Genomic DNA, 25,300 nt, shown 5'->3' on the forward strand with positions numbered 1-25,300 from the left:
GCTGAGCTGCATGGGGGTCAGCGAGGCAGATGGGCTCTAACAGCGCACGCAGTCTCCTCCTGCTGGGACGCTTCAACGAAACAAAGTCCCGGCAGCTCTACTCGGCTTTAAGCAGACTTTCATTCAGGGGTCCCACTTCCAGCTCAGTCAAGTCAAGAGCGATTATTACACAGCAGGCAAAGAGGAGGATGGGTGCAGTTGGATATTTTGTTCACTGGGAACGAGGCATGGGACAGTTACTAATATCAAACTGTACCAGGGTTTGAATACAGCTCCAAAATGGCTAAAATGAGCTGTCATAGCTGGCTCCTACCAGAAGTGCCAGTTCATTTAAAGAGATGTGAGAAAAAGTGTTGACCGGAGGAGTGCAGCGATGCCCATAACCCACATGTAGCTGTGCACTGCCAGCCAGGGTCCTAAAAATGCTTCTGCACTATTCTTGGCTTACCAGAAAGGATCGTTTATATCTTGTGAAGTGAGGTTCATGTCATGGGAGACAGGGGGACTGGAGCATTTGTAAACTTTGATTATTGCTCAGGCCAGCTTTGCCTGACAGACAGCGCCTTCAGGGACCATAAACTGGGATATGTGTTGTGACCCCTTCCCTTATCAAACCCATATTACGCTCAGTCCTGCGTCTCCATAACAGACGTGCAACAGCTCCTCTTATCGCCTGTTTATTAACTGCCCTCACTATCACACACCTTTTGAATATTATGGACCTGATAGCCATCTCAGTATCTGAGCCCTGTTGCTAAATGCACCATTTTAATGGCAGTGTGGTGCGTTTACATGTGATGCACCACATCCCCTCGGCCTGTCTTTAAAGACGGTCTCCGGAACAAAGACTCATTATTACTCAACACTCCAATAATAGATAAAAACGACGGGCATTTATCAGCCTTTAGTAGATGTTCATGTCATATTTCCTCACACCCAGTTATTAGTCAGCTGCCCTAGTTGAGTTTTCATTCTGAGCACCATGAAAATATCTCATACTTGTGAAGGAATATAAGGAACACATTCCAAACCCATGATAGACTACCTTTACTCACAGTGAAATGTTATTAGTCACTGTACATAATGTTTTAAAAGAGTTATAGTAGTTAGAAGTGTACACCTCTTCATTCTGGGCACAAATGGCATTTCAATTTGCGGTTGTTGGTATTTATTTCAATTGCTCTTGTTTCAGACCGGACTGATTAAACAGCAAACAGCTTTGTAGAATTTAAAAAACAAGATTTGGGTAAATCAGTTTGAATTCACCGATAAATTTCTCTAAACGTCACACGATCAAAGTGCTACATACAGGCTCAAACATATCAGCACACTCCCAATGATATTTGGATAGATGGCCCTTAGTAGGTTGCAGAAAAACACTCACTTCTTTGGCCATTCACAAGCCTAGTTTGTCATTCATGCTGAAAAATGTTCCACTTGTATGTGCAGAATTGTTTAAAATTCATTGAAATAGTTTATTTTCTCGGGAAAAAGCTAGCTTTTAAGTGCAGTCCGTGAATTTCAATGCAGTTCAGGTTCCACACGTTCCAGAAGGTTATTTTTTAAATGCTTAATCTATTAAAAATAACTATTAAAATGTTAGAATTTTCAGTGTTCAAGTTTCAACCTGCTAGTTATTGATTGGAGATGAAGCTGAAGAAGGAAGTCCTATTTTTAAATTATTCTATCCACTTTGTGCAATACCAGTGCTATGAAAACAACCCCATAGCATTATCCCACCACCACCATTACTTTACTGCTGAACAAGTGCTTTTTAAGTTTGAACATCTGTTAGGAAGGGAAAGCTGGCTGCCACCTTTTTGACAAAAAGTTAGTAAAACATTATAAAACCTTTATTATTCAGTCTGTGAAGAGTGTTTTTGTTTTCCAAAATAAGAGTGGAAAGGTTTCTAACTAAAAAAAAAAAAAAAAAAAAAAGGAAAATCTTAATTATTAAGATTGCAGACCATTTGACCTACTAACTTATCATTTGTAACTGGATCATTTCCAAATACAATGAAAATTGAAAAAATTCCTTTTCATAAATCTGGTGATAAGCATATATTTAATAATTATAGACCTGTATGCCTACTTTTTCAGTTTTCTAAAATACCAGAAAAAGTGTTCAATAAAAGGTTGGAAAATATGGTTTGATGCAGATGACAGAAGAAATCAGAGACGGTATGGATAAAAGGAAATTTGCAATTGGTGTATTTCTTGACCCCAAGACAGCATTTGATACCAACAATCACGACATCTTACTGAAAAACTGGAAAGGTATGGAATTAGGGGAGTTGCATTGAACTAGCTTAGCAGTTACATTGGAAATAGGAAACAATTTGTAGAAATAGGTAATCACAAATCAGAATTATTAAACATGATTTGTGGGCCCCAGATTATTTAATTTGTATATAAATTACATATTGAAAGTATCAAACCTGCTAAAATACATTATATTTGCAGATGACACTATAGCATCATCTGTATTGGATAAAACATCCAGCAACTCACAAAGGTGGTCCATACAGAAATGAAAAAAATAAATAAAACATTGGTTTAACATCTCTGATAAATTCTCATAAAATTTAGATAAAACTAAATTCATGATGTTTGGAAACCGCAATAAATTAGAAAACAATGGAACCAAAATAACTATCAACAGCGTGGATTTAGTCCATGAGACTAAAAGTCCATGAGATAAAATTTCTGGGTGTCACATTAAATGACACATTTAGCTAGAAACCTCAGATCTGCCAAGTAAAATCAAGACTAGCCAAAAGTGTTGCTGTTTTGAAGAAAATATGATTTGTTCTGGACCACAAATCTCTGCTTATTTTATATAATACTCTCATTGTATCATATTTGACCTATTATGTGGAAGTTTGGGGCAATACATACAAAACAAATTTACAACCACTGTGCGCAATACAAAAAAGAATCAACTACTACATATAGTGGGATATTGGGAACATGCAAATCCTATAAAAAAATAATAATCAAAACTGTACAATTTATGTTCAAACAAAGAAACCGGCAACATCCACACAATATTCAAAAAACTGTTTTGTGACAGAGAAGGAAGGTATTATTTAAGAGGAGAAGGACATTTAAAAAAACATTTTCTCAGGACATTCATCCAACCATCCATTTTCTTACTCGCTTTATCCCTCATGGGGTTGCGAGGGGTGCTGGTCTGCAGGGGTTCAATGGGCGAGAAGCAGGGTACACCCTGGACAGGTATTCAGTCTGTTTCTTAGGACAACCAAAAGGTTTTTTTGCATCAGAGTGTGGGCTAGATCTATGGAATGGATTAAATGATGAGCTCAAACAAAGTGTAAATATAAACCAGCTTAAAAAACTGTACAAAAAGGAGCTTATTGGAAAATATGTTAAAAAGGATCAGTATTTCAAAGTCCAACAATGCTATTGTTGATATTAGTTATATATATATATATATATATATATATATATATATATATATATATATATATATATATATATATATATATATATATATATATATAAAGTGTAAATAATTGTACATTCAATGACGAAAATGTGACGTTAATGTAATGTAACGTTTAATGTAAGGGTACTTTGGTGTGGAGAAATATAAATTTTTGTATGTTGTATATAAGAGAAGCAGGAAATCATCATCATCACGATCTTGTATCTTATACCTGTTCCTTTTCGAACTAATTGTGTAAACTTGCTCATGCAAGTTTACACAACATGACTATTTGTCCTATTATTTTCTTTTCTGTTTTTAACTTTTTATTGTCAGTCTGTCTAAATAAATTATTAAACAAAGGTGTTAGTTACAACTAGTGATGTGCTGGAGTGTTGGATTTCCCAGATAAGTAAAACTAATTAATGAACATATGACGATAAAAAAGGTTTAACCATCCAAACGCTGGATCTCCGAAGACATGTTTTTATAAACTGTATTCACGCAGCCAGTCCGTGTCACAATTTATCCCAGAAAAATACCCTCTGTTCTCATTTAGCTCAAACTAAGCCAGGCTTAGTTTGATACCATGATACCTTTCGCATGTTCCTGCTGTTCAGATGTGTTTTTCTAGTGAAGTTCTGAGCAGCTCCTTAATGAGTAAAACAAGAAGGGATCTCTTAGTCACCGCTAGTTAGTAGAAGCTAGTTATAACTGAGTCTTGACAAGCAGCATTCACTCCTCATGAGAGAGCGTAGAGCCACAGGGGACGGTCGTCGGCATTGTCTATGGCTTTGCAGCAATCCCTCGTACTGAGTATGCATGGAGCGACAGTGGAGAGTAAAACTCCCCTTTAACAGGGAGCAAAACCTCCAGCAGAACCAGAACCAGGCTCAGTGTGAACGGTCATCTGCCTTGACCGACTGGGGGTTAGAGAAGACAGAGCAGAGACTCAAAAAAGAGACAAAAAAAGCACAGAAGCACACATTGATCCAGGAATCCTTTCTATATTATAAGTTAAAAGCAGGTGATCTGTCTTCCCTGGATGATGTCACAGCTAACAGAACGCCAGACCAGGTGTACCTACTATGAAGACAGTGCAAAAAGTTAGGTTGAAATAACAACTAACAATGCAAATTGGAGAACAGAAGGAGAACTCAGCAGAGTGAGAAAATTACATCTTGATGTCCCAAGCCTTAGCAGCATAAACTACAGAGATAGCTCAGCAATTACCTAAACCGCGCTAACTATAATTTTTTATCAAAAAGCAAAGTTTTAAGCCTAGTCTTTAATTTATGAAGAACTTAGCCAAATCACTGAATATTTTCCAATTAAAAACTGCCCAGGCTTTTTTCCCCATACATGCTCGCCAACGGTTTCAATTTGCCTTTAAATATGAGTTAAAAACATTTCTGGGTAATTAATTTAAATTGACATCATATTAGCAGCAAGACAAAAAGGTCTCTCAGGTCTCAGAAATGTATTTTTGAACAAAGCTGCTATGTTGCATCATGTAGATCGATGCTGAAGTGGAAACAGAAACCCTCAGCACTAATCAGATCTGTGGTCAGTTCTGGACCTTTTTCCCTGAAACTGGTGACACTCCCAGAGAGACTGTAGTGGACTGTAACAAGCAGCCAGATGGATACACTATGCATAGGAAAACCGTAAAGACAGAAATGAATCTGTCCTCTTTAAAAATGAACTGAATCTTTACAAAGCAACGGGGACCCCTTGCCTATTCCTTCTGTGGGTTATACTGCCCCCTGCTGGAATCAATAAACGTCCTAATGTCAACAGAGAAAGACACGATGCACAACAGCCTTTGTTTTCTGTTTGCTCAGAACTACAGACTGAGACATCGTCTCTATACTGGAAGGACCGAGATGGAACAGAACATATGATTCAGTAGGCAGTTTATCGATATGTAAAAAGTGAAAATCTGCATGGATTAATCTCTCAAAAACTTCATCTCTAACTCAGGACAAAAGACTCAATGACAGGTTCAAGGTACACCTCGTAAATTCCTAAATCAGCAACACTATTAATCCTTGATACTCCTGAATTTAAACAGCTTAAAACTATGAAAAGTTTGGGTTAGAGTTTGTCTTTTTACATAAATACATCTTGATTTTTCTAGTTTAACAATAATAATACTAATAGTATTAGAACACATTGGCCTATTTTTATTATACCTAATATTATGTATATTTAGGTATAATATTTTTATTATACCTAAATATACATAGCTCGTTTCTAGGCCTTATAGAAACATAATTATGCACATTAATGTTACATGTAATGAGGCAGTGAAGGATCTTTTAATCTGCTGTGAAAAATTGACAAAGAGTAGAACATTTGTTGCCAGTGGAGAATATCAGTCAACATCATTTCAAAGTCTCTGGACATTTCCTCTGTCATTTCTCATCAACCCTTCAAGACTGTCTGAAAACATTTAATTTCTCTATTGATAAAAATCCTCAATCAGGAGCTGATGGGGCCCTGTAGTCTGGCTGGTAATTGCTTCTCTAGAAATGATCTATGCATTTGTGTGTGCAAATGGTTCGGTAAGATTTAAAGTGCAAAAGATCTTTGAGTGTTGAAATAGAATAGAACCAGCACAATTAAATTATAGCACATTCATACTTTTATTCCCCTTTGGTGGAGTCGTGGACTTGAGTGTCCCTTACGGTTCAAAAGCAAACGCTTCAGGCTTTGTTTAGAGTTGTGTTGTAAAGGCTCAAACCTTCACTTAAATCTGTGGTCCAAGACTCATGTCTTCAATGTGTTCTTTAAATCATGTAATCAGAAGGGACAGTGAGCCTCAGACAGCTGATACACTTCATATTTTGCACTTAAAGGATACGCTTCATGTTTTAGCCACTGGGGTTCTTAGACAGTGAGTTGTTAAATTCTTGACTTGGACCTATGAAAAAGGACTTGAGAACCTCTCTGCCTTGAACAAACCATCCCCAGCAAGAGGCATGGTGGTGGCAGCCTCATGCTGAAGGGAGAGGACAGCAAAGCTGCTCAGAGTGGATGGCAGAATGAAAAGAAACCAAATCCAATTATCAGTCTGTGACAAGAGTTAAAAGCTGATGTTCACAGAAGATTTCCGTCCAATTTCAATGAGCTTGAGATCTTTTGCAAAGTAAGAAAACACACGTTTATACATTTCAATAAAGGTAAAGTGTGTAATATTTCCTTCTACTTCACAATGAGGCTCTACTGTATGTCGGTCTGCCACATCAAAATCACAACAAACATCACTGACGTTTGTGGCTTACACCTGATAAGAAGTGGGAGAGTTCAAGGAATGTGGATGCCTGTAGAGCAGATGATGGCCAGATGACCGCCTGGCCTCATGCAAACATAAAATGTGACCCTTTATGAAACTCAGTCAACTGCTGGTAATGCTGCTTAATGTGACAACGAGGCGGTATCTGTGAAGGATGGAGCGCAGGAGACCAAAAAAAAAAAAAAAACACACCAAGGAGTCGAAGGCAAATGAAAGAAGTCGAAGAAAGTCAACGTTTCTGTGTTGCCAGTGATCATTGCAGTGTTCTCAGCAGGCCTGGAGTACAGCTGGGATAGTCTGTAGATTCCCTAACGCCGTATGTAAATCTAAAGCAACGACGTCTTTCTGAATTCGTTATTATGATGTTCTCTTCTCGATCTTCATAAGGTTGAAGGAAAACCCCACCAGTGTCCTCTGACCTCTCCTGACCTTGTGTCTTCGTAACATTTGCTAACATTCAGGCGGGGACATCTTATCTCTCAGATCCCCCCCCCCCCAAAAAAAAAACAACATCAACAAAAATGCAGCTTGATTCTTTATCTCTTGGATCAAATACCAGATGAAGTGTAATAGAAGCAGGACGTGCGTAGAGATGAAGCTGATGCTGGGGATCTGTGTGTGTGTGTGTGTGTGTGTGTGTGTGTGTGTGTGTGTGTGTGTGTGTGTGTGTGTGTGTGTGTGTGTGTATTCCAGGCGAGATGAGAAGATGTCAACAAAGCCTAGGTCTGATGGCTATCAACAGCAGCTCAAGCAGGACTGGACCTGCTGCTGATATTGTCGGATTCTTTGGAGGATTATTTGAAAATAAGAGACTGAATCAGGACATTAAATCAGTTTGGATGTGAGCGGGAGACTCTGGGGGCAGTAACGGTTTCCCCTAACGGGCTATCGTAGTAAGATTATCTGTTTTTTTGCCGCTACAACATTTTAAGTGGTCGGATTTATTTGCGGAGCCTCCTCTTTTTCTCAGCGAGCCTCACGCTGTGAATTAGAGCCACGTCTGTAATGACATTTAAACCCTCAGCTCTTTGAACTTCTTTTCTCTTTTATTAAACTCTGCCGCCCACATTTTTCACCCTCTTTGGCCTCCCAAACGTTTTAATCACGCCAGGGCTAATGTCTTTAATTTATTGTTCATTTTGACATTTTCCCCAGGCTCCAAGGGCCTCTATGATCCTGTGTGTTTACTTTTTGGTGGTGTTTTTCTGCTCTGTTGTTGTGGAAGAATGTGTGTGTGGAAGGTAGGGAGACAAAAGAGAAGGATAGGGACGAGAGGACAAGAGGAAAATCTAAGAGATGCACAGAGAAAGATAACTCTGTGTGTGGTGTGTGTGTGTGTGTGGTGTGTGTGTGTGTGTGTGTGTGTGTGTGTGTGGCTAACGTCTCTGTTAGTTATACAGAGAGATTCTTAGCTTAGTTATGAAAAATAATTTTACATAAAGTTGTCATTCGCTGTTAGAAAGAAAGTACACATTTCACCAAATGCCATAAATTACTCTGTCTGAAACCGACGAGTAGAAATATAAATGTCTGTTTTTGTACAAAATGTATTTTAAAACAAAAATCATCTGGGCCCTGTTTTAAGATGTTGCCGTTGTTGTCTTAGTGCTGATATTAAAATCCAGTTATTAAAACTAGCAAAGACTGAGATGCAGTGCCAGCACTGAGTTTTTTAAGTTTATTTCTGCTTGCTGCTTGATTTGTTAAAATACGTTCATGTGAATCATTTCTGGAAACCTTTTGAAAAATTTCATATTTGGTCAATTTGTATTCAATATTCAAAATGGAAGACTTGGCCCTTGAGTTGGGACTTTCACATCTTGACTCAATCTTTCAACTTATGTCTTTATATGAGGATTGACTCGACCCTTGATTGGAAAGAACTGATACTTTCTTGGGAATTGCAAATCAACGGCTTTCTCCTCCTTCTCAGATTTTTCCGAGGGGCTTTTGTTTGAACAACAGCTGCCCGTTTGGCCTGAGTGTGCTGCCATACTAGCCTGGCAGGGCTGCTAATGGCATTACACATATTAGCCATTTGGCTGACACGTCCTGATCAGGAAACACTGAGCCTGGGGAACAGTTGTGCAGGTTTCCTGGGTCTGTTTCTGATGCTAGATAAAACGCCCTGCTGTCAAACATCGTCAGAATTCTGAAAGTCCAATTCACAGCTGTGGACTACACGTGTTGGTGTATCACATACAATCCCAATGAAACACATTGGTTACAGAGTTAGTGGTTTTAACAAAATGATTTGTCCCATTTTGACAAAATGGGACAAAGTTAGAGCAGAATAAATTGTTTTGGAAGACACTATTGCTGCTACAAAAAGGCAACGTGAAAAGAAGATATATTATTTAATGGAAATAACAAAACTCTCTGCCAGTTAATCATTTTTGGGATTCATATAATATGTTCTTAGTTTTTATGAAATATTCCACATCAGTTTGCACAGTTGCTTAAGTGACTCTACCAAGGTTAGAAATGAACAAATATGAGGCTTTAGGTTCTCGTCACAAGTAAAGACTTTTAAAAGCACATTTATGTTATATAACTTAAAAGACATAAAAAACTGTGCTGATTTTATTCTGGTTGCTTTAATATTTGATATACTATTGACTATCATTATGATTTTAATGTTATTATTTATAAGTGCATTTGAACATATTTGAGTTTTTATATTTTTCATTATTGTTTAGTGGACCTAACTGGAACAATTGCACACTGAACCGATAAATGTCCCCTGCTAGTTCGGGCTCAGAACCAGGAAGGACTGGGAGCTGCTGTTCTGCGTTATTTTCTGGGTTTAGTAGATAACCGATGGTAACAGTTTCCAGTACTGAACCATGAGTGCAGAAATGTCGAAATTCTGTTAGTGGACTGTTTATTCATTTTGTTAAAGGCATGATTTTTTGGGGAGGAGGGGTACTGTAATAATGCATAAGGATGGGTCACCATGATCAGCTGCGTTTATACTAGGCGATAGGCTTGGTTTGTCTTAAATGAGCTGAATAAGCCCCGCCTCCATGTAAAAACCTCACAAATCAGCCAGTTACCTCCAAATTAAAGATGTCACTTTAATGAAATAAATATTTTGAATCCAAGATTCAACGGCCACTGTCATTACCCTTTTTTTAAAGTTCATTTTGAAAAGAGTTTTGTTAACTTGGTTAAGATTTATCAGCTTTTGTAAATTTTTTTAATAAAAAGCTGATTTACAGCATGTAACATTTTAATTAATTAAGTAATTTATTCATTCATTCATTTTACATAAACCCTTAAAAAAATGTGCAGGGTGGTGTGGGGCTGGTACTTATCTGCAGTGGCCAGTGGTTGAACGGCGGGGTACATCCTCTTAATGAATGCATGAAAACAGTCAGATGGTTTTTGTTTTGATGACTGAAGAGAAAACCTGTCATGTTTTGGGTTTTGGTTTGCTTTGTTTGGACTTTTTTGGACTTATTAGTTTCCACTCTCCTTAGCCTACAGCCATCTGTCACTATCCAATCAGCTCAGTCCACTCCTCAGTCACCAGTCACTCAGCTCCTGATCAGCTCCACCAGCAGAAATCAATTAGCATCAATGAGCATCTGCTCACCTGTTCTCCTGCCTACCTATTCCTGCCTCAATCATCCAATCACTGCCAGAATGTCTCATTTTGCATCCTTGTTCCCCGTGAAATCCTTTGCTCTGCCCGTCCTGGTGGTTCCTCAGCACGTATCGTCTGTTCTGGTCTGCTCCTGCTTTCATCTCTGGTTTTGGTCTGCCACCGCCTGCTACACCTGATCAAGTCGGGTATTGCATGCCTGCCTGTCCCGTCAGCTACTACTTATCAGTCAAGTCTGTCTCTGTCTGCCCCCATCATCAGCCACGATTCATCTATTTCAATAAACCTTTTGAAACGTTACTTTGTGTCCGGCTGAATTGCGGGTTCACCAGTACTATTCATTACAATGACTGAGGTTAAATTAAATTCTTCCTTATGAATAGAAGGAACTTTACAGTGCAACGGGGCTGCAATTAGGTTATATTGCAATAAAAATAATTTGATGGAATTTTTTGGACCGGACAGGATTACCTGAAATTGGATTGGACTCTGGCATGAAGTGTTATGAAGTGGCTCCATCTATACAAAATGAACTGAATTAATAGCCTCTCTATCAGCCTTACAAATACAAAGAGGACAAAGCATTTCTTAAAACTTTGTGAGACGTTTTTTTTGTTTGTTTTTGCCGATGTGAGTGATCCTTGATTGGTGCAGATGGATCATCTGCATAGTGTAGCATGAGAAAAAGTACTGTTATTTTTGGGTCACTGTTCTGTAGCAGTGAAGCATATGATGCATATGGTGTCTCAGAGTTGCAATGCTCCTAACACAGAACTTTTAAAGGTGTCTGAGGGTGGGCGTGATTATCTCAACATCGATTTGCATATTTTCCCATGTCATAAAAAATTATATGAAACTGTCAGATGGGAATTCCCTTTAGCCTAAGTTATATTTTTAGATTAAAGCAAGACTTCAAAAAGTCCAGAACATTCCCAATTATTGGACTGCTCACTGCTTTTTTGTTTGGACCCCTTCAGACTCTTTCTCTCTGACTGGAGCTCCATTGGGAGTGTGGAGGAGGATGGAGCGAGGAGCGGAGAGTCCTGTCGCCCAGGGGAGTCCAGAGCGGAGGGGAGGCAGCCCGGACCTAAGCGGTCTCCCACCACCAGGAAAGAAGAGCCGGCTGGAGCTCAACGGGAGCCCCACAGGACCACGGACACGCCACAATGGAGCCCCGACACGGCCCCTTGGAGGTAACAATAAAACTAACAGAGACAAGCAATCGAGGGTCTTTATTATATGTAGAGATTAAAGTAACAGTCAAAACATGCTCTTCAGTTTATCGTTTAAAATATTTGATGTTTAGCTACCAGCTAGAAATTAAATCTTAAACATGAAGAACTGTCATAAAATAACGAAAACTCTGTTTGATGAGTTTTAGATGCTTTCTTTCTGCCAGAAGGTTTTAGCAGTGTTGTACTCCAAACCCACAGACAGCCGTTGGCTGTGCTGTGAGCCACATGGGTTGAGTTTGGCTTCGCGCTCCACGCTGTAGCGCTATGAGAGCCTTGAGCTGTTAATCTATAAGTCAGGAGGGAACTGTATAACACAGGCTTACCAAATAAAGGAGATTGCTCCATATAAACAAGATTTATACAAGTCACTCTGGGTTATCGATCCCTGCATTAACTGGGAAACTTGTTTCCTCCTCATGTGTTCATGTGTGTGCCTGCGTGTCTGTGTTGCCATGTCTTTGCAGAAATGTCTTGATGTCCTCCTGTCCTTTCCGTTTATAGACAACGTTGTATTAAGAATACCATTTATTTTTATGCTTTACTAGGTATGTGGTAAATGGTCTGGCTACAGCCCAGATGAAAGCATGACTTCTTTGTGTTTTCAGTGGCCTTAAAGTTGTTAATGTCCGTGTTTAAGGAAACGTAGAACCTTGAAAAAATGTAATTTGCCTGAGGCACAGAACTATACAACAGTTCACCAGTATGTACATAGGACATAGTACATGCTAAGGTCCAGAAGCAAGGACCTTATCATGTTGCTTGGCTTTAGTCCTGTTCATAAACAAAAGACCCGCAAAGATATCTTGTTGGAGGCTTTGACAATCAGCATGTTGTGATTTGCAAAAACTTTATAATTTTCATAAGTTTTCAGAGGCATTAAAACATGGATCACAGATCCAGTCCCATGAGTTTATTGGGTCATCTTTGGATTGAAATAAGTCTAATTGTGGTCACAAGTGAGGCTCAGTGACCCTCTATTGACTTTAGGAAATCCACATACCAGGGCTATAATGGCACACACAAATATCAGTCAGGTACATAACCTGTATCTGGGGGCATGATTCAATATGGATTCTGTAAAACAATAAAAGGGAGTAAATGCTAGACGATAGCTTTATTTCCACTCTTTTTGACTGAAAAATAACCCTTAATGAGACAGTGAAGGAAAAACTAAACACCCAACATAAGTTGGTTTTTACCAGATCTCAGTATTAACATGAAAAATTGGACCAAAAATTCTAATGGTTTTATAAAAAAACAGAAAAGTAAAACACCTACAAAATACCTTTTTGCAGTTCAGTTCTTTACAGGGCAAGTCAACCTTTACAAGTTGGTGTTTTGTAAAAGCATCTTTTTAAAACCTTGTTGTAAGAAGTGATGCCACCAACCAAACAGGGTATAAAGACAGGATTCCAAATAAACTGCACCAGCTGGTGTTATACCTGTCACTTATTTAACACCATGTGATGCTTAGTGAATATCTAATGATTTAATGATTTATTTAAGATTGCGTATTAGACTCCACAAGCTATTGCAGTTAATGCACGTGTTGGCCTTCCGTATATGAAGCACTTGCTCCCCACTGCCACTTCATCGAAAACCAGTAACAATTTCCACCCTTCTGAATAAAAACAAACACATCTTCACCATTACCAGCCATTTCTGCATTTATTTGGTGTGGAATGCTTTAGATGATATCATCCATGCGTCTTCATTTATCACAAAGCTCCACTCTCATCTAGGAAATGAGAGTGCTGACTACCTGCCACTAATGTATTCTTTGCCTACTTGCTTGTACTCTGATGCTACACATGCCGTCACCCCCCCCAAGCCTACACAAATGATGTAGAGCTTAGTGCCTGTGTAAAATAATGTGCATCTATGATGGTTTTCATTTAAGGCTTTTTTTTCAGTTCTTTAACATTTTGTTGCAGAAGTTCTATGAGCACATACAAATGCTTTGGAGGTCTAATAGGAATAGAAAAATTATCAAGGGTCTATGACAGTATTCCAACCTAAGTCTGTCCATTATGATGACTTTAAAACACAGAAATATCTAATAATATCCTGGAGTATGCCCCAGTTCAAGGAAAGATTTAATATTTTAGTGTCTCTGTTGGCAGTTTTGTTACTCAGCGCTGGAAAAAAGGAGACAGAAGGGTTTCTTTTATAGCTGTGTTATTAATCCGACAGAATGGAAATTCTGACTAAAGCTTTAGTCAGAATTAGGGCAGCGCCATAATGAGAGTCGATCAGTTTATTTGACGTTATGTGGTTTCATTTTATGTAAACATATTTTCAGATTTACATTGGAATATTCCTACAACGTCAAATCTTTTTTTTTCTTGCTTGAGCAAAGCAAAATAATTTCTCTGGGTTTGAACTGTTTGTGAAGATAATCCATCTGTGGTTCAGAAGAGTTCCCAAATCAGCAGGAGGGTCAGATCATTTTTCCCACAGGCGTTATCATTCACTCGAGTGAATGATAACGCGTTAAAAAGAAGACGAAAACGTGTGGATGGAGGACGGCTTGTGAGGGAGAGGGACGGGGTTTCCTGAGCTCAGAGGAAGCCGGGCTTGTAATAATGACGGGTTGACTTTGAACACAGGAAACTCCATGTGTCGCCCCCAAACCACACGGCTGCTGCGGGGATGGGGGCCAAACGCACACATGTAGGCTGCATGACAAAGCTGCATGCAAATACCCCCGCAGACAGATTTACAAGCTCACACACCAGCTATAATACGCTAGAACACTCAGAACCTGCCCAACACACACATATCTTATTTTAATATCTCCATTCACTCATCCCCCAACATATTAGAGGGATTAGAGGTTTGAGGCAACATCACATCATCCAAACCAGATCATCCAGTCACAAGATGCTGGAGAAGACAGCCGGAGCTGGAGACAGAGAGAGACGGAGGGAGAGGAGCGCTGGTCGGAGGGAGCTACTCCGTGTTGACAGTTATATTTCCCTGTTGGGGGAAATTCACTTACTTCAATTGGCACGGTCCTCCAGTGTGTAATTCACTCCATGAGAGCCTAGAGGATTGGGAGTAGAGTGATTAATGAGGACCAAATAGAAATATCGGAATTGACTGATTAAAACAATGGAGGAGATGGATCGGGGTCTGTGGAGGAGGTGTGTGTGTGTGTGTGTGTGTGTGTGTGTGTGTGTGTGTGTGTGTGTGTGTGTGTGTGTGTGTGTGTGTGCACAGCCATGTCAGACCACGAATGTGTGCGAGTCTGTTCGGCCATACGGTAAAACACAAACCCTGTGTTATTAGAGCTGGGACGCTGCCTAATGCTCCCAGTCCATCATTTCTTCAGGGGACTTTAAATAATTGTCGGTTGACAGGTGGCCCAAAACCAAAAGCCTTTCAGGAAAAAGGTCCAGATTGGAGTAGAGGAATCAACATTAGAGCAGGGAGCCAAAAAGAGGAGCGTTTGGAGTTGCATTCTTACCAAGAGCAAACCCCGAGATGAGAACTAAGCAGGTGTCTCCATTGTTATTTCCGGTACCCCTCAAACTATTTCACCTTGAGTCCAGCTGCACCGACAACCTTAAATCTGAGGATTTTACGTGATAGACCAACACAAAATATTGCATGATTATAAAGTTGAAAGAAAATATGTGGCTTTCTAAATATTTAATAAATAAAAATGTCAAAGTACCGTATTTTTCGGACCATAAGGCACACTGGATTATAAGGCGCACTAAATATTCTTCCCAAGTGTGTAATATCACTCGGCCCCTTCACGTACACAGCTCTCTCCTGAGAGGGAGAGCTATCCGTCTCTATCAGGAGGACAGAGTAGTTGGACTTCCCTGCCCTGTTTCTAATATAAGGCCAAAAGAAACTCATCTTTCATATTTAATTCATTTACTAGGTTTATTGTTGCTAGCGCGTACTCCAGGCCTAAAGGCTCCCACATACTCGGAGCTTGTGCACTCCGCGCTGACTCTCCGCGGACGTTTTACCCTTCATAGTCGAGCGTACTATTGCCTTCATTTCTTTTGGCAAATTCCTACAATTCTCACACTTTCTGCCAGTGGGACGAAGTGGCGGAACGGATGATAAAATGTGTGATTAGTTAGCTGAGCACCTAGAGCCGTTTGTTTAGCAGCAGTCTCCCACCTGTCAGTGAGAACAGAGAGGGACTGTGATGCCACGCGTCCTTGGACCGCCTGCTCGGAGCAGCTCAGTGTATCAAGCTTGGTGTCACATACAAAACCGTTTGATGTAAAGGCTTCTTGCTGCCAAGAAGTTTATTGTGTGACCTTTATGCGTACCTTTATGCGCAGAGTCCACCTTGAGTACACATGGACCTCTACACCGAGTATGTTGGAGCCTTTATATGAATGCACTTCTAGTTTCAACATTACAGTCAGGCAGTCTTGTAGACAGTTCAGAAGTCTAATCAGGTAGTCACATAGTGTACCGTAATGCTCCAAACGTCCATTGAGCAGAGCGGCTTAGTTGCTAACCAAAGTCATACTTACACATTTTTTTGAGACCATTGTACCACATAAAATCAGTCAGTAAGCATAACTTTTATCATATATAAATTGTACCAGATTTTAAGGCGCACCATCAATTTTTGAAAAGATTTAAGGATTTTAAGTGTGCCTTATAGTCTGAAGTATGATTTCTGCCCCTTTACTCTGACAATTCAAAAATAAAATCAAGTGCAACCTTTTGTTTTCAGATAATCAGCAAATAGAGTTCCTCTGTGTGCAATTTAATGTCTGTGTAAATCCAGCTGTTCTGTTAAGGCCTCAGAGGTTTGTTAGAAAGCATTAGAGATGAAGGAGACCAGGGACCCTATCGGAGAAGTCAGCTGTGGAGAAGTTTGAAACAGGTTTGGATTTTAAAACAATATCTCAGTCCAAGCAGCCAGCAGACCTATGATAACTCTGGGGCATTGCAATGATCAAAAGCTCAGGGAAAGCTATCCACAGGCTAACTATAAGCACTTAACAAAACTGGCCTTTACAGGGCAGTGGAAAGAAGGATGCCATTGTGACAGAAAGCCAGAAGTACTGTTTGCAGGGTGAGAAAAACCATACAGCAAACGCTCGGCAGAAGAGACAACACAAAAATCCAACCTTTTAGCCATCACTCAAAATATTATATGAGGTGGTGTGGGCCAATCTAAGGACAACTAGTAACTGTGCAATTGGGGCGTCATAGAGAGAGGCAAGAAGAAAGGCTCTGTTGAAAGAACAGCATTAGACATTCTTTTTAAAGCTTTCCACAGCAAACGTGGAAGAAGGGGCTCTGGTCAAGGGAGACCATCATTGAACTCAGACATATAAAAGGTTATGTGTGAAAAAAATCACACTGCACATCACCGTTAACTGACCATTCACATGGTGACAAATGGTGGTGGTAGCATTATGCTGAGAGGGAGGCTTTCCTTCAGCAGGGAAAGAGAAACTGCTCAGAGTAGATGCGAAGAAGATCTTTCACAGGTCTTTCCATCCAGTCTGACTGAGCTTGAGGTCAATTCCAAACAGACGAAATGTAGAGAAAGTTGTGGGTGGATGGGGAGTCTGAGGTGACTGTAGCTCTGTGGCTCAGTGGGGAAGAGCAGTCATAGGACAATCGAAAGGTTCTAGGCTTAATTTAAACTTTCTTCACCGCACGTTGACCAAAACACACTGAACCCTACGGTGCCTACTGAGAAGTGACTCATAGTACAAAAGGGCATCAAGTGGTCAGTATAACATTCAGTCCATTAACACTGAACTTTTGCAAGGCACCATGTGTCTCTGGATGGTCTGATCTGGGCTTTATTTGTTACACCTTGAGACCAGTGATGGTGTGCAAGATATCTGACTTGCAGGCAGGGCATTAGAGGACATTTAGTGTTCAGTGTTGTAACTGGTATTAATGTCCTAATGAGGGCAGCTGCCGTTCTCACAGTGGCTGTTTTGTATATTGGATTTGCATATCTCTGAGAGGAGTCACTTCTATGAATCCATATCTAGCAGGCCGTTAAGCAGCTGTGCTTTATTAAATGTGCTGTAGAAAGAAGTGTGCATTGGCTGTTTGACTAAAAAGCATTTAAGGTGCTGCATTACCTAAAAAACAAAACAAAACCAAAAAGTCTTTAAGTGATCATAGGCTTCGCTGACAACCAATGTGGTCCACATGTTTCCTGTCTGAGAGGACCAATTTGTGCTGGGATGAAACACAATTAAAGCCAGGCTTTTAAAGAAAAGTCCTTGTTGTTCTCTTTGGCTTGTCTTCCTTAACAGGTCTGATGATTCCAGTCTTCTGTGTGGTGGAGCAGTCGGACGGAGGGCTCCAAGGCGACGGATGTGAGGGAAGAGAGGAGCATGCGGAGTTTGTGCTGGTCAGGAAAGATATTCTCTTCTCCCAGCTGGTGGAGACCGCGCTGCTGGCCCTCGGCTACTCTCACAGCTCAGCCGCGCAAGCCCAAGGTCAGTCAGAAAGTCTACACAATGTTCTTCACAGTCTTTCAAATACAGTCTTTTAGGTTTTTTTTTTTAAAATCAAACATATGTTTTATGATCTTCATTTGAATTTCAATTATTATTAAAAGAATTTAGCCAAGATATCAGGAAGAGAACTGTGATGCCCCCACAAGTCTGCTTCATCCTGAGGTTCAATTTCCAGATGTTTAATTGTGCCGCATTCATCTGTGGGGACAATTAGATGTTAGTACAGAAACCATGGCAACGTCCCGCCATGGTAAAGGTGTAATCCAGCCCCACAACAAAAGCAGAAGATCTGGTGAAGATGCATGTTGAAGCTGGTGAGAGTGTAGATCTCCATGGGGAATAAGTAGTGCACCATTATGGGTACAAAGGTCACTTGTGAAGAAAGAAGCCAGTAATACAAAAGCAGCGTAAAAGGATGCAAAGACAAATGCACCCAGGGAAAACCATCTCAACTGCGAAGTATGGGGGTGGCATCATCATGGTGTGTGGGTGTTTTACTGCAGGATGGATTAGTGTACTTCACAGAATATATGGCATCAGGCAGATTGGAAATCATGTGTAGATATTAAAGCAACATCTCAAAAGATCAGCCAACCAGTTAAAACCTGGGCACAAAGGGTTCTTCCAAATGAACAATGACACTGAGCATGCTGCCGAATCTGTTACTGAGGGATTTATAGAGAGAATGGGCAATGTGTTGGGATAACTATCACAAAACTTTAAACTTAGTACAAAAGAACATTTTTGGCCAGATATGAACAGTTGTGTGCGGCGAGCAAGGCAGACTACAAGACAAAAAAAGAATAATCAAAAAATATGTTTCTCCTTCCACTGGTCATTCATTATTCTGACATTTATCAAAGACAAACAGTTTTGGTAATCCTAGCTGACCTAAACCAGGTTAGGTGTCTTTTTATTAAATGTCTGGTTTCAGCTGCAGCTCAGAAAATTGATCAAACACAAAGTACTGTACCTGTGTTCACCAACAGGTTGCTCCAGTGTGTGAATGCACTAAATGCAGAGAACTGAATAGTTGCTGGCTTGCATTTCTGTTCACAGTTAGTCTGGTTAAGGAGCACAACAATAAATAAATCCTGGTTTTCCACTCCACAACTGGAGTCCCAGGTCCAGACTTCCAGGGTCAGCAGGATGCTACAATACCTCTGCCTCTAACTCATTAACATGCTTGGTGGAAGATTTCCCATATCTTGAAAATCAAAGGTGGATTTCTATGTCTGATGAAACATTTCTTTGTGGTTCGATCATACATTTTATACTTTTAGTACCTTGAAAGATCTGATGATCACCCATAATCAGTTTTCTGGCAGATTACCATTAACTGGTCTCCTGGTAATTCCAAGTGCTCATGATGCCATGGACCTCAAAGCTGTTAGGAGACTTTGGAAGAGAAACGGGACATCATAGATCCTCCACTCTATATAATAGTAGTGGCAGTCATTGCATTATTTGGTCATCTAAATTCTGGGATGGGGTCAAATGCAGTCCAGTCTCACACAAAGCAAGTCAAATATGCCCCCCCCCCCCCATCTCAGCAGCAAACAGGCAGCACAGATAGGTTCTATTTTGCTAATATGCTGCCCTGGCAAACTGCCTGTATGAAAAACAATCACTGCTTGCCAGTTAGCCTGAGGTGTTTTTTGCCGATTGACCATTGCTGGATGGCTTAGGCTTACTTAGAAGGAGTGTCGTTTGTTGTGGTTCCCGCTTCACATCAGTTTCGAAGTGAGTCCATATAAAGTATAGATGGAGAGGCTTTCTTTCGATCAGTAAAACTGGCAGTAAAATACTCAAACTAAGCTTCTTTTTTTCAGAATGTAAAGCTCTATATAAACTCTATTGTGTTTATCCTCTCAGTAGCTAGTACAGCTCAGCGTTCAAAAATGAGAATTGTCTATGACAGGACAGCGTCCCTGTCACCAACGATCTGAGGAGAGTATGTGATGTGAAGTTGTGTATACGGAGCAGACACTGTTACAGTGGCAACAAGCACAAGAATGCTTGAAAAACACGCTGGAGACACATACAGAGACTGTAAAAGTCATTAAAGACCCAACAAAGAGCTGGACAGGAATGTCCCCGCAAGACAAAAATACACTATATGTGCGGGGTGCGTGTGAGAATGTTTATGAAGCTGAGAAAAAGAAAAACTCTGTAATTTATTGTCACACACATGGTAGTCATTGCAGCAGGACAGTGTCATTTACTGCTGTCTTCTCTCAAGTATGCAGAATATTCCATCTGGAGAAGTTGCCTCACAGTGTTATAAAACGGGACAAGAATGATGGGGGGCAGTGGAGCTTTTGGAGCAGGCTGACAACGCTGGGAGATCCCCATCTGTTTGAAATCTCTCTGTAGTCTGTGTGTGTCTGTGTGTGTTAAACTTATCCCAGTTGTGTCCGGGTGCAGACTGACATGTATGCAGATATGACATGCACAGTTGTTCAGTGCGGATCTTTTGCATGTGAGCATCACTGTTTAAATCTCCCAGAGGCAACCTGTTTGTACAAAGCTTCCTTTACAAAACACACTACAGAGTTCAAAAGTTCAGGTTTATCCTTTAATTCATCACCGTTCTTTGCTGTTTCTGTTACCGCAGGTAATCCCTTTACTACCTCAAGGTCTTTAACTCTTATCATTACTCCATCCATCCTAAAACTGGCGGAGCACACACAGCCTCCACCTCTGATTTCTCTCAGAAGTCCTCAAACACCAGAGCATAACTTTAGACATCATATCGTTTGGCATCTCAATCGTTAAAGAAACCTGTTTAGTGCAATTGTGACCACGTACATCAAGGGATCATAAAAACACCATGAATGGCAGTGGTGGATGGGATGCTGTGTTATCTGTCTCAGCTAGTAGGAAGGTTACTGGCCTAAGCTTCAAACGTTAAGTCAGTGGTTCCCCAACCTTTCTTGGTGGGCCCCCCTGTCATTTAAAAGTACGTTTTTGCGCCCCCCTCTGACCAATCTTTTCGACAGTTTAACAAAGAAAAGCCAACTGCAGAAAAACATATAACAATAAACAACTGCAATCTTCTATAAATCACAAAACTACCGCTTTTAAAGTGTAATTGTTTTAGATTTAACTGTCTATTTCACTGTGTAATTGAATTCAACATTGCCATCTATATATGTATTTTAAATAATCTATCAAAATTGGTCATTTTTTCAGTCCATCCCTTCTCCCATCCTACCCCACTCCACGACGATACTGAAAAAAACTGCTCTTTAGTCTTGTTCGCTTAGTACCAACAGCAGGTTTTGCTGACAACAGCACAATGGGTATCACTTCGATAAGAAACGTGTACAGATCAGAACTTTGAGTTTCCAGTCAATGGTCATGGCCGATCCAGCAAAAAAAGAAAAAAAAAATCATCTAATTTTATGGAGCATCTCTAGCTTCAGCTGTTTGATGTGGTGATGTTTTACAATTACACATGCTAGGCAAATGCTAAACTGTTGTGTTTTTTCTCCCTAACCTGATAAAAAAAAAAAAAAAAACATTCTGGTTCTGAACGGGTTGTGCTGCAGGCTGTAAACTTCAGAGCTGCAATAAACAGCCACAAAAACAAACAGTCAGACATACTTTATCCTCCAACAGCGGCCTGGGCTGCCTGCTCAACAGTTTGGAGAAGGTCTGCTATGGTTTGCAGATGAATGCTGTTAGTCACACTTGTAACCTCTGAGTTTTTGCCAGATATCGGTGGGGGTCTCTGTCTGTCGCATCGGCAGCCCGTGTGTTGAAAACTGAGAGCCACATCCGTGCTCAACTCCCGGCCCATCAAAGACAAGACGGACGGAGACATCGGCTCTTTACATGAGCTCAAATCACAGGACTGACTCCAGAGGTGTTCCCCCTCATGTGAGCACACTTAAAAACGATTCAAACTGATACGAGGATGCAAATGGCAGCGTCTCCGAAAACACACTGTCTCAAAATTCTCCCAAGCTTCTTTCGAATGAATACATTTTGTTGTTTTTGTTTTTTCAAACAAGCGTTTATGTTAAATAAATAATTTTTGGCTTAAATTATACATTTTTTCCCCTGCGGTCTACGACCAAAATTATACAGAGTCCTAGCTATTTTCTGCCTGTTTGAATTGTGTCCTGCATTCTTGCGTCCCAGCGGTGTATTTAAAGGACCGCGGCCTTTCTTTAATTAGCTCAGCCCAGTAATTAACTGGAAGATATTGTTTATTTCAATTATAAGGGTTTGAAAGCTTTTTTAGAACGAATGAGAGCAGACCTGTACTTTACAGCTTCAATCAGCGCACAGCTAGCGGTGCCACGTCTTACAGGTCAGAAGGGGTCAAAACTGAAGCGTGGAGTAGATCAGAGAAAACTGTTTGTGAACTGCCTTTATTTGCTATCTAAAGTAGACAGAATTTCTCTGGACAAATACAAATGCTACTATGAGACACCTTAGAAGGATACATGCGGCTACAGATTCTGACAGCCATAGGCCCCCTTTGGTTGGGGACAGGTCCACCTTACTTCAGCAGGTGGCTTGTCCTGAAGCCACATTGACTTCTTCTCTTTAGTGAGCTTTGCTGGCAGCCTCCTGCACAGCACTGGAAACTCAGTCAATGTTTGCATCCCTGTGATGAAAACAAATGTGACCGAGAAAAGAAAAACCTTGATGTCATGGAAGGCAGAGAAACGCTGTCTTTATTTTTTAATGAGGGCTCAGATCAGCAGCAGCTGGAGGCTGGATGTGTTGGACACTCCGGAAAAGTTGTCTGAATGCACGGGTTGCTGAAAACCTGGACATTTTCTTTGATCTAATGAAATGAATATGTGTTTTATGTTGGATTTTGATGTAGAAAATCCTGATTTTAAGTGTACAGAAGGCTCGGGTTTGAGTGAAATTTGCGCTTTTTGACAAAACTTATCAAGGTTCAGCAGTTTCTATACAAGTTGGGTGGAAAAACTCAACTTGGAATCTTCCCCCAAGTGAAAAGATTCCAAGGTAGCAGTCTTACAGCAAGGTAGGATTTGTCTTCTGACAACTCCATCTGTGCATGTTATCATTTCTGTACCATTTCTTTACCACCTTCTATGCCATCGCCTGGGTGGAGTTGGGACCTAGGGGTTAGAGCAGAGTGCTTGCTTTCTGAGAAGACTGTAAGAACCCGAATGGATCCCTGCAGACTGCCACAATTAGTCCCCGCTTAAGACCCTCTGCCCGGGATGGCTCCCCCACCACCAATGTGGCAGCCCACTGCTCCCTAAGGGATGGGTTAAATGCAGAAATTTGGTCTTTGTGGGACTATAAAGGGAAATATAATTATTATTATTTCTGTACCATTAACTCCTAGTGACAAAAAAGTGTCTTCAGTTAGTTAAATAATACGAAATAAAACCAACACAAAACAGGCTTTTTTGGGGTAAAAAGTGTTTCCGATAAGTGGTCTGTTTTAAGCGCATTCTAAGGGTATTTTTTTAAAATAAAAAAGGATTGTGGCAGTGTGGGTGACAGGCATGAGTCAGTCACACAGGATTTCCCTCAGACAGTGCCAGGGACCTGGATCCAGTTTAAAAGCGAGCCTCTCATGCTGCTTCAACCCTGAAGTCTTACCGTGGCTTGGGACAATGAGATTACTGTTGCGTACACACGGCTCCGTGAGAGCGTGTGCATGCAGGCGTGCGTGCGTGCGTGTGGGCCCGTGTGAGCGTTGATGAGAGGAGTCAGAGACGTGAGTGTGCGTTTGTACAGATGGGCACACTCAGACATGAGCCAAGCCACCAGTCGGCCACATGAAAGCTTGTCTCTTGGAGATGGAATTTTAATGTGGAAATGAGAACAATAATTCCTACTTTTAAATGTGCACAAGAAGCACAGCCCATTGATGGGGGCAGACCAAGAATGATGGATCAATTATTAATGCATCACACAGCGAGCAGGGGTGTGTGTGTGTGTGTGTGTGTGTGTGTGTGTGTGTTTGCATGCGAGCCGGTATGTGTCCAGTGCTCTGTGCGCTGTCATGTGTCCTCTGTGAGGTTCTGTTTGTCTGTTTATTCACCCGTTTGCTTCCACCTAACTTGGCATTAGTTTCATGTTCAGATGTGCAGACACTGCGTGTTGGCAGGCAGCAGAAGCTGTCTGTGTGTGTGAAGTGGAAAGAAGATGCAAAACAATGTTCCAACGTTTTCCATTTTGCATTTAAAATTAGGTAAAGCTAGACTGAGATCCCACTAAAATATGATTTTATTTTTAAAACCCATAAATCTAACTGTGCATACTGTACTGAACAAGTTTTCTGTCTTCACCAGACCACAAGAACTGCTTTTACTCTAACAGAGTTTGTTCTGATACTTTGAGTTTGAGTTCCCGCCACGGTGGTCTGAGGTTCTTCTTGGGTTCCTCTGGGCCCTGAGGGAGAGCGCTCCATTCTGTATATGGTGTTTTAACGATGCTCCCTCTGCATGGCCAAATAATGAAGAACACAGCTTGGCTGAGTGGAAACACAGATATGACTGGGCAGTAAACACACCGAAATGAGATCAGAGGATGGAGAACAGAGAAAACGGGAGGAAGAAAAAAACCGAGGGCAACCCGGGGATGGGAGGTGGGGCTGCTAGTCTGGGGGAGCAATGGAGCGAGATGAGGGGAGACTTCTCAGGACCCGTCTGGATCTCATTTAGAGGGACAGTAATGCGATTAGCTTTGTTTAGTTTTCACAGCTCCAGCCAGTCCCATGTAGAAGCCTGTGTATATGAATCTGTTTTCTAGAGGGAAAAGGTGAAATGTCCCGGTACTTTATAGTCTTGCTTTGCTCTGACCTGCATTTAAAAAAATATAGTCTAGCAAAACTTTGCATGCCGCTTCAACTTCTTCACATTTTGTGACTTTAAAATGTATTTTACTGGGACTTGATCTGATGGATTGACACAAAGTGGAAAATACCTTTAAAATATAAGTTTTTTTCTTTATAACAAACAGCACCACGGAGAGCAACAAACAGTAGACAGGTCAGGTGGAAAGTTGTGGAGAAGTAGGGTAAGGTTATAACGCAATGTCCTGACCTTTGAATGTTGATCCATCATCTGAGAATGGAAAGAATACAGTGCAAGTGAAAACCCACCGTCACATGGATAGATACCTAAGATAACTGTACAGGAGAGCAGCAATCACAGAAGCAGACGCTCATGGTAACTCTGGAGGAACTGTAGTGGAGGAATCTTTTGGGAGGACAACTATTGTGCACTTTAC

At 40.7% G+C, this 25,300-nt stretch overlaps 1 protein-coding gene across 2 annotated transcripts in view; it reads left to right on the forward strand.

Moving 5' to 3' along the window:
• The window catches only part of satb2 (SATB homeobox 2), a 72,283-nt gene that overhangs the window by 6,523 nt on the left and 40,460 nt on the right, over window positions 1-25,300 (forward strand). For both annotated transcript variants that reach the window (XM_036138823.1, XM_036138824.1), the window contains exons 2-3: window positions 11,331-11,546; window positions 17,858-18,043. In XM_036138823.1, coding sequence (XP_035994716.1) covers window positions 11,375-11,546; window positions 17,858-18,043 — 358 coding nt within the window. In that variant the 5' untranslated portion in view covers window positions 11,331-11,374. The remainder of the gene's footprint in view (window positions 1-11,330; window positions 11,547-17,857; window positions 18,044-25,300) is intronic.

Source organism: Fundulus heteroclitus, chromosome 7, assembly GCF_011125445.2.
Source record: "Fundulus heteroclitus isolate FHET01 chromosome 7, MU-UCD_Fhet_4.1, whole genome shotgun sequence".
Lineage (NCBI taxonomy): Eukaryota > Metazoa > Chordata > Actinopteri > Cyprinodontiformes > Fundulidae > Fundulus > Fundulus heteroclitus.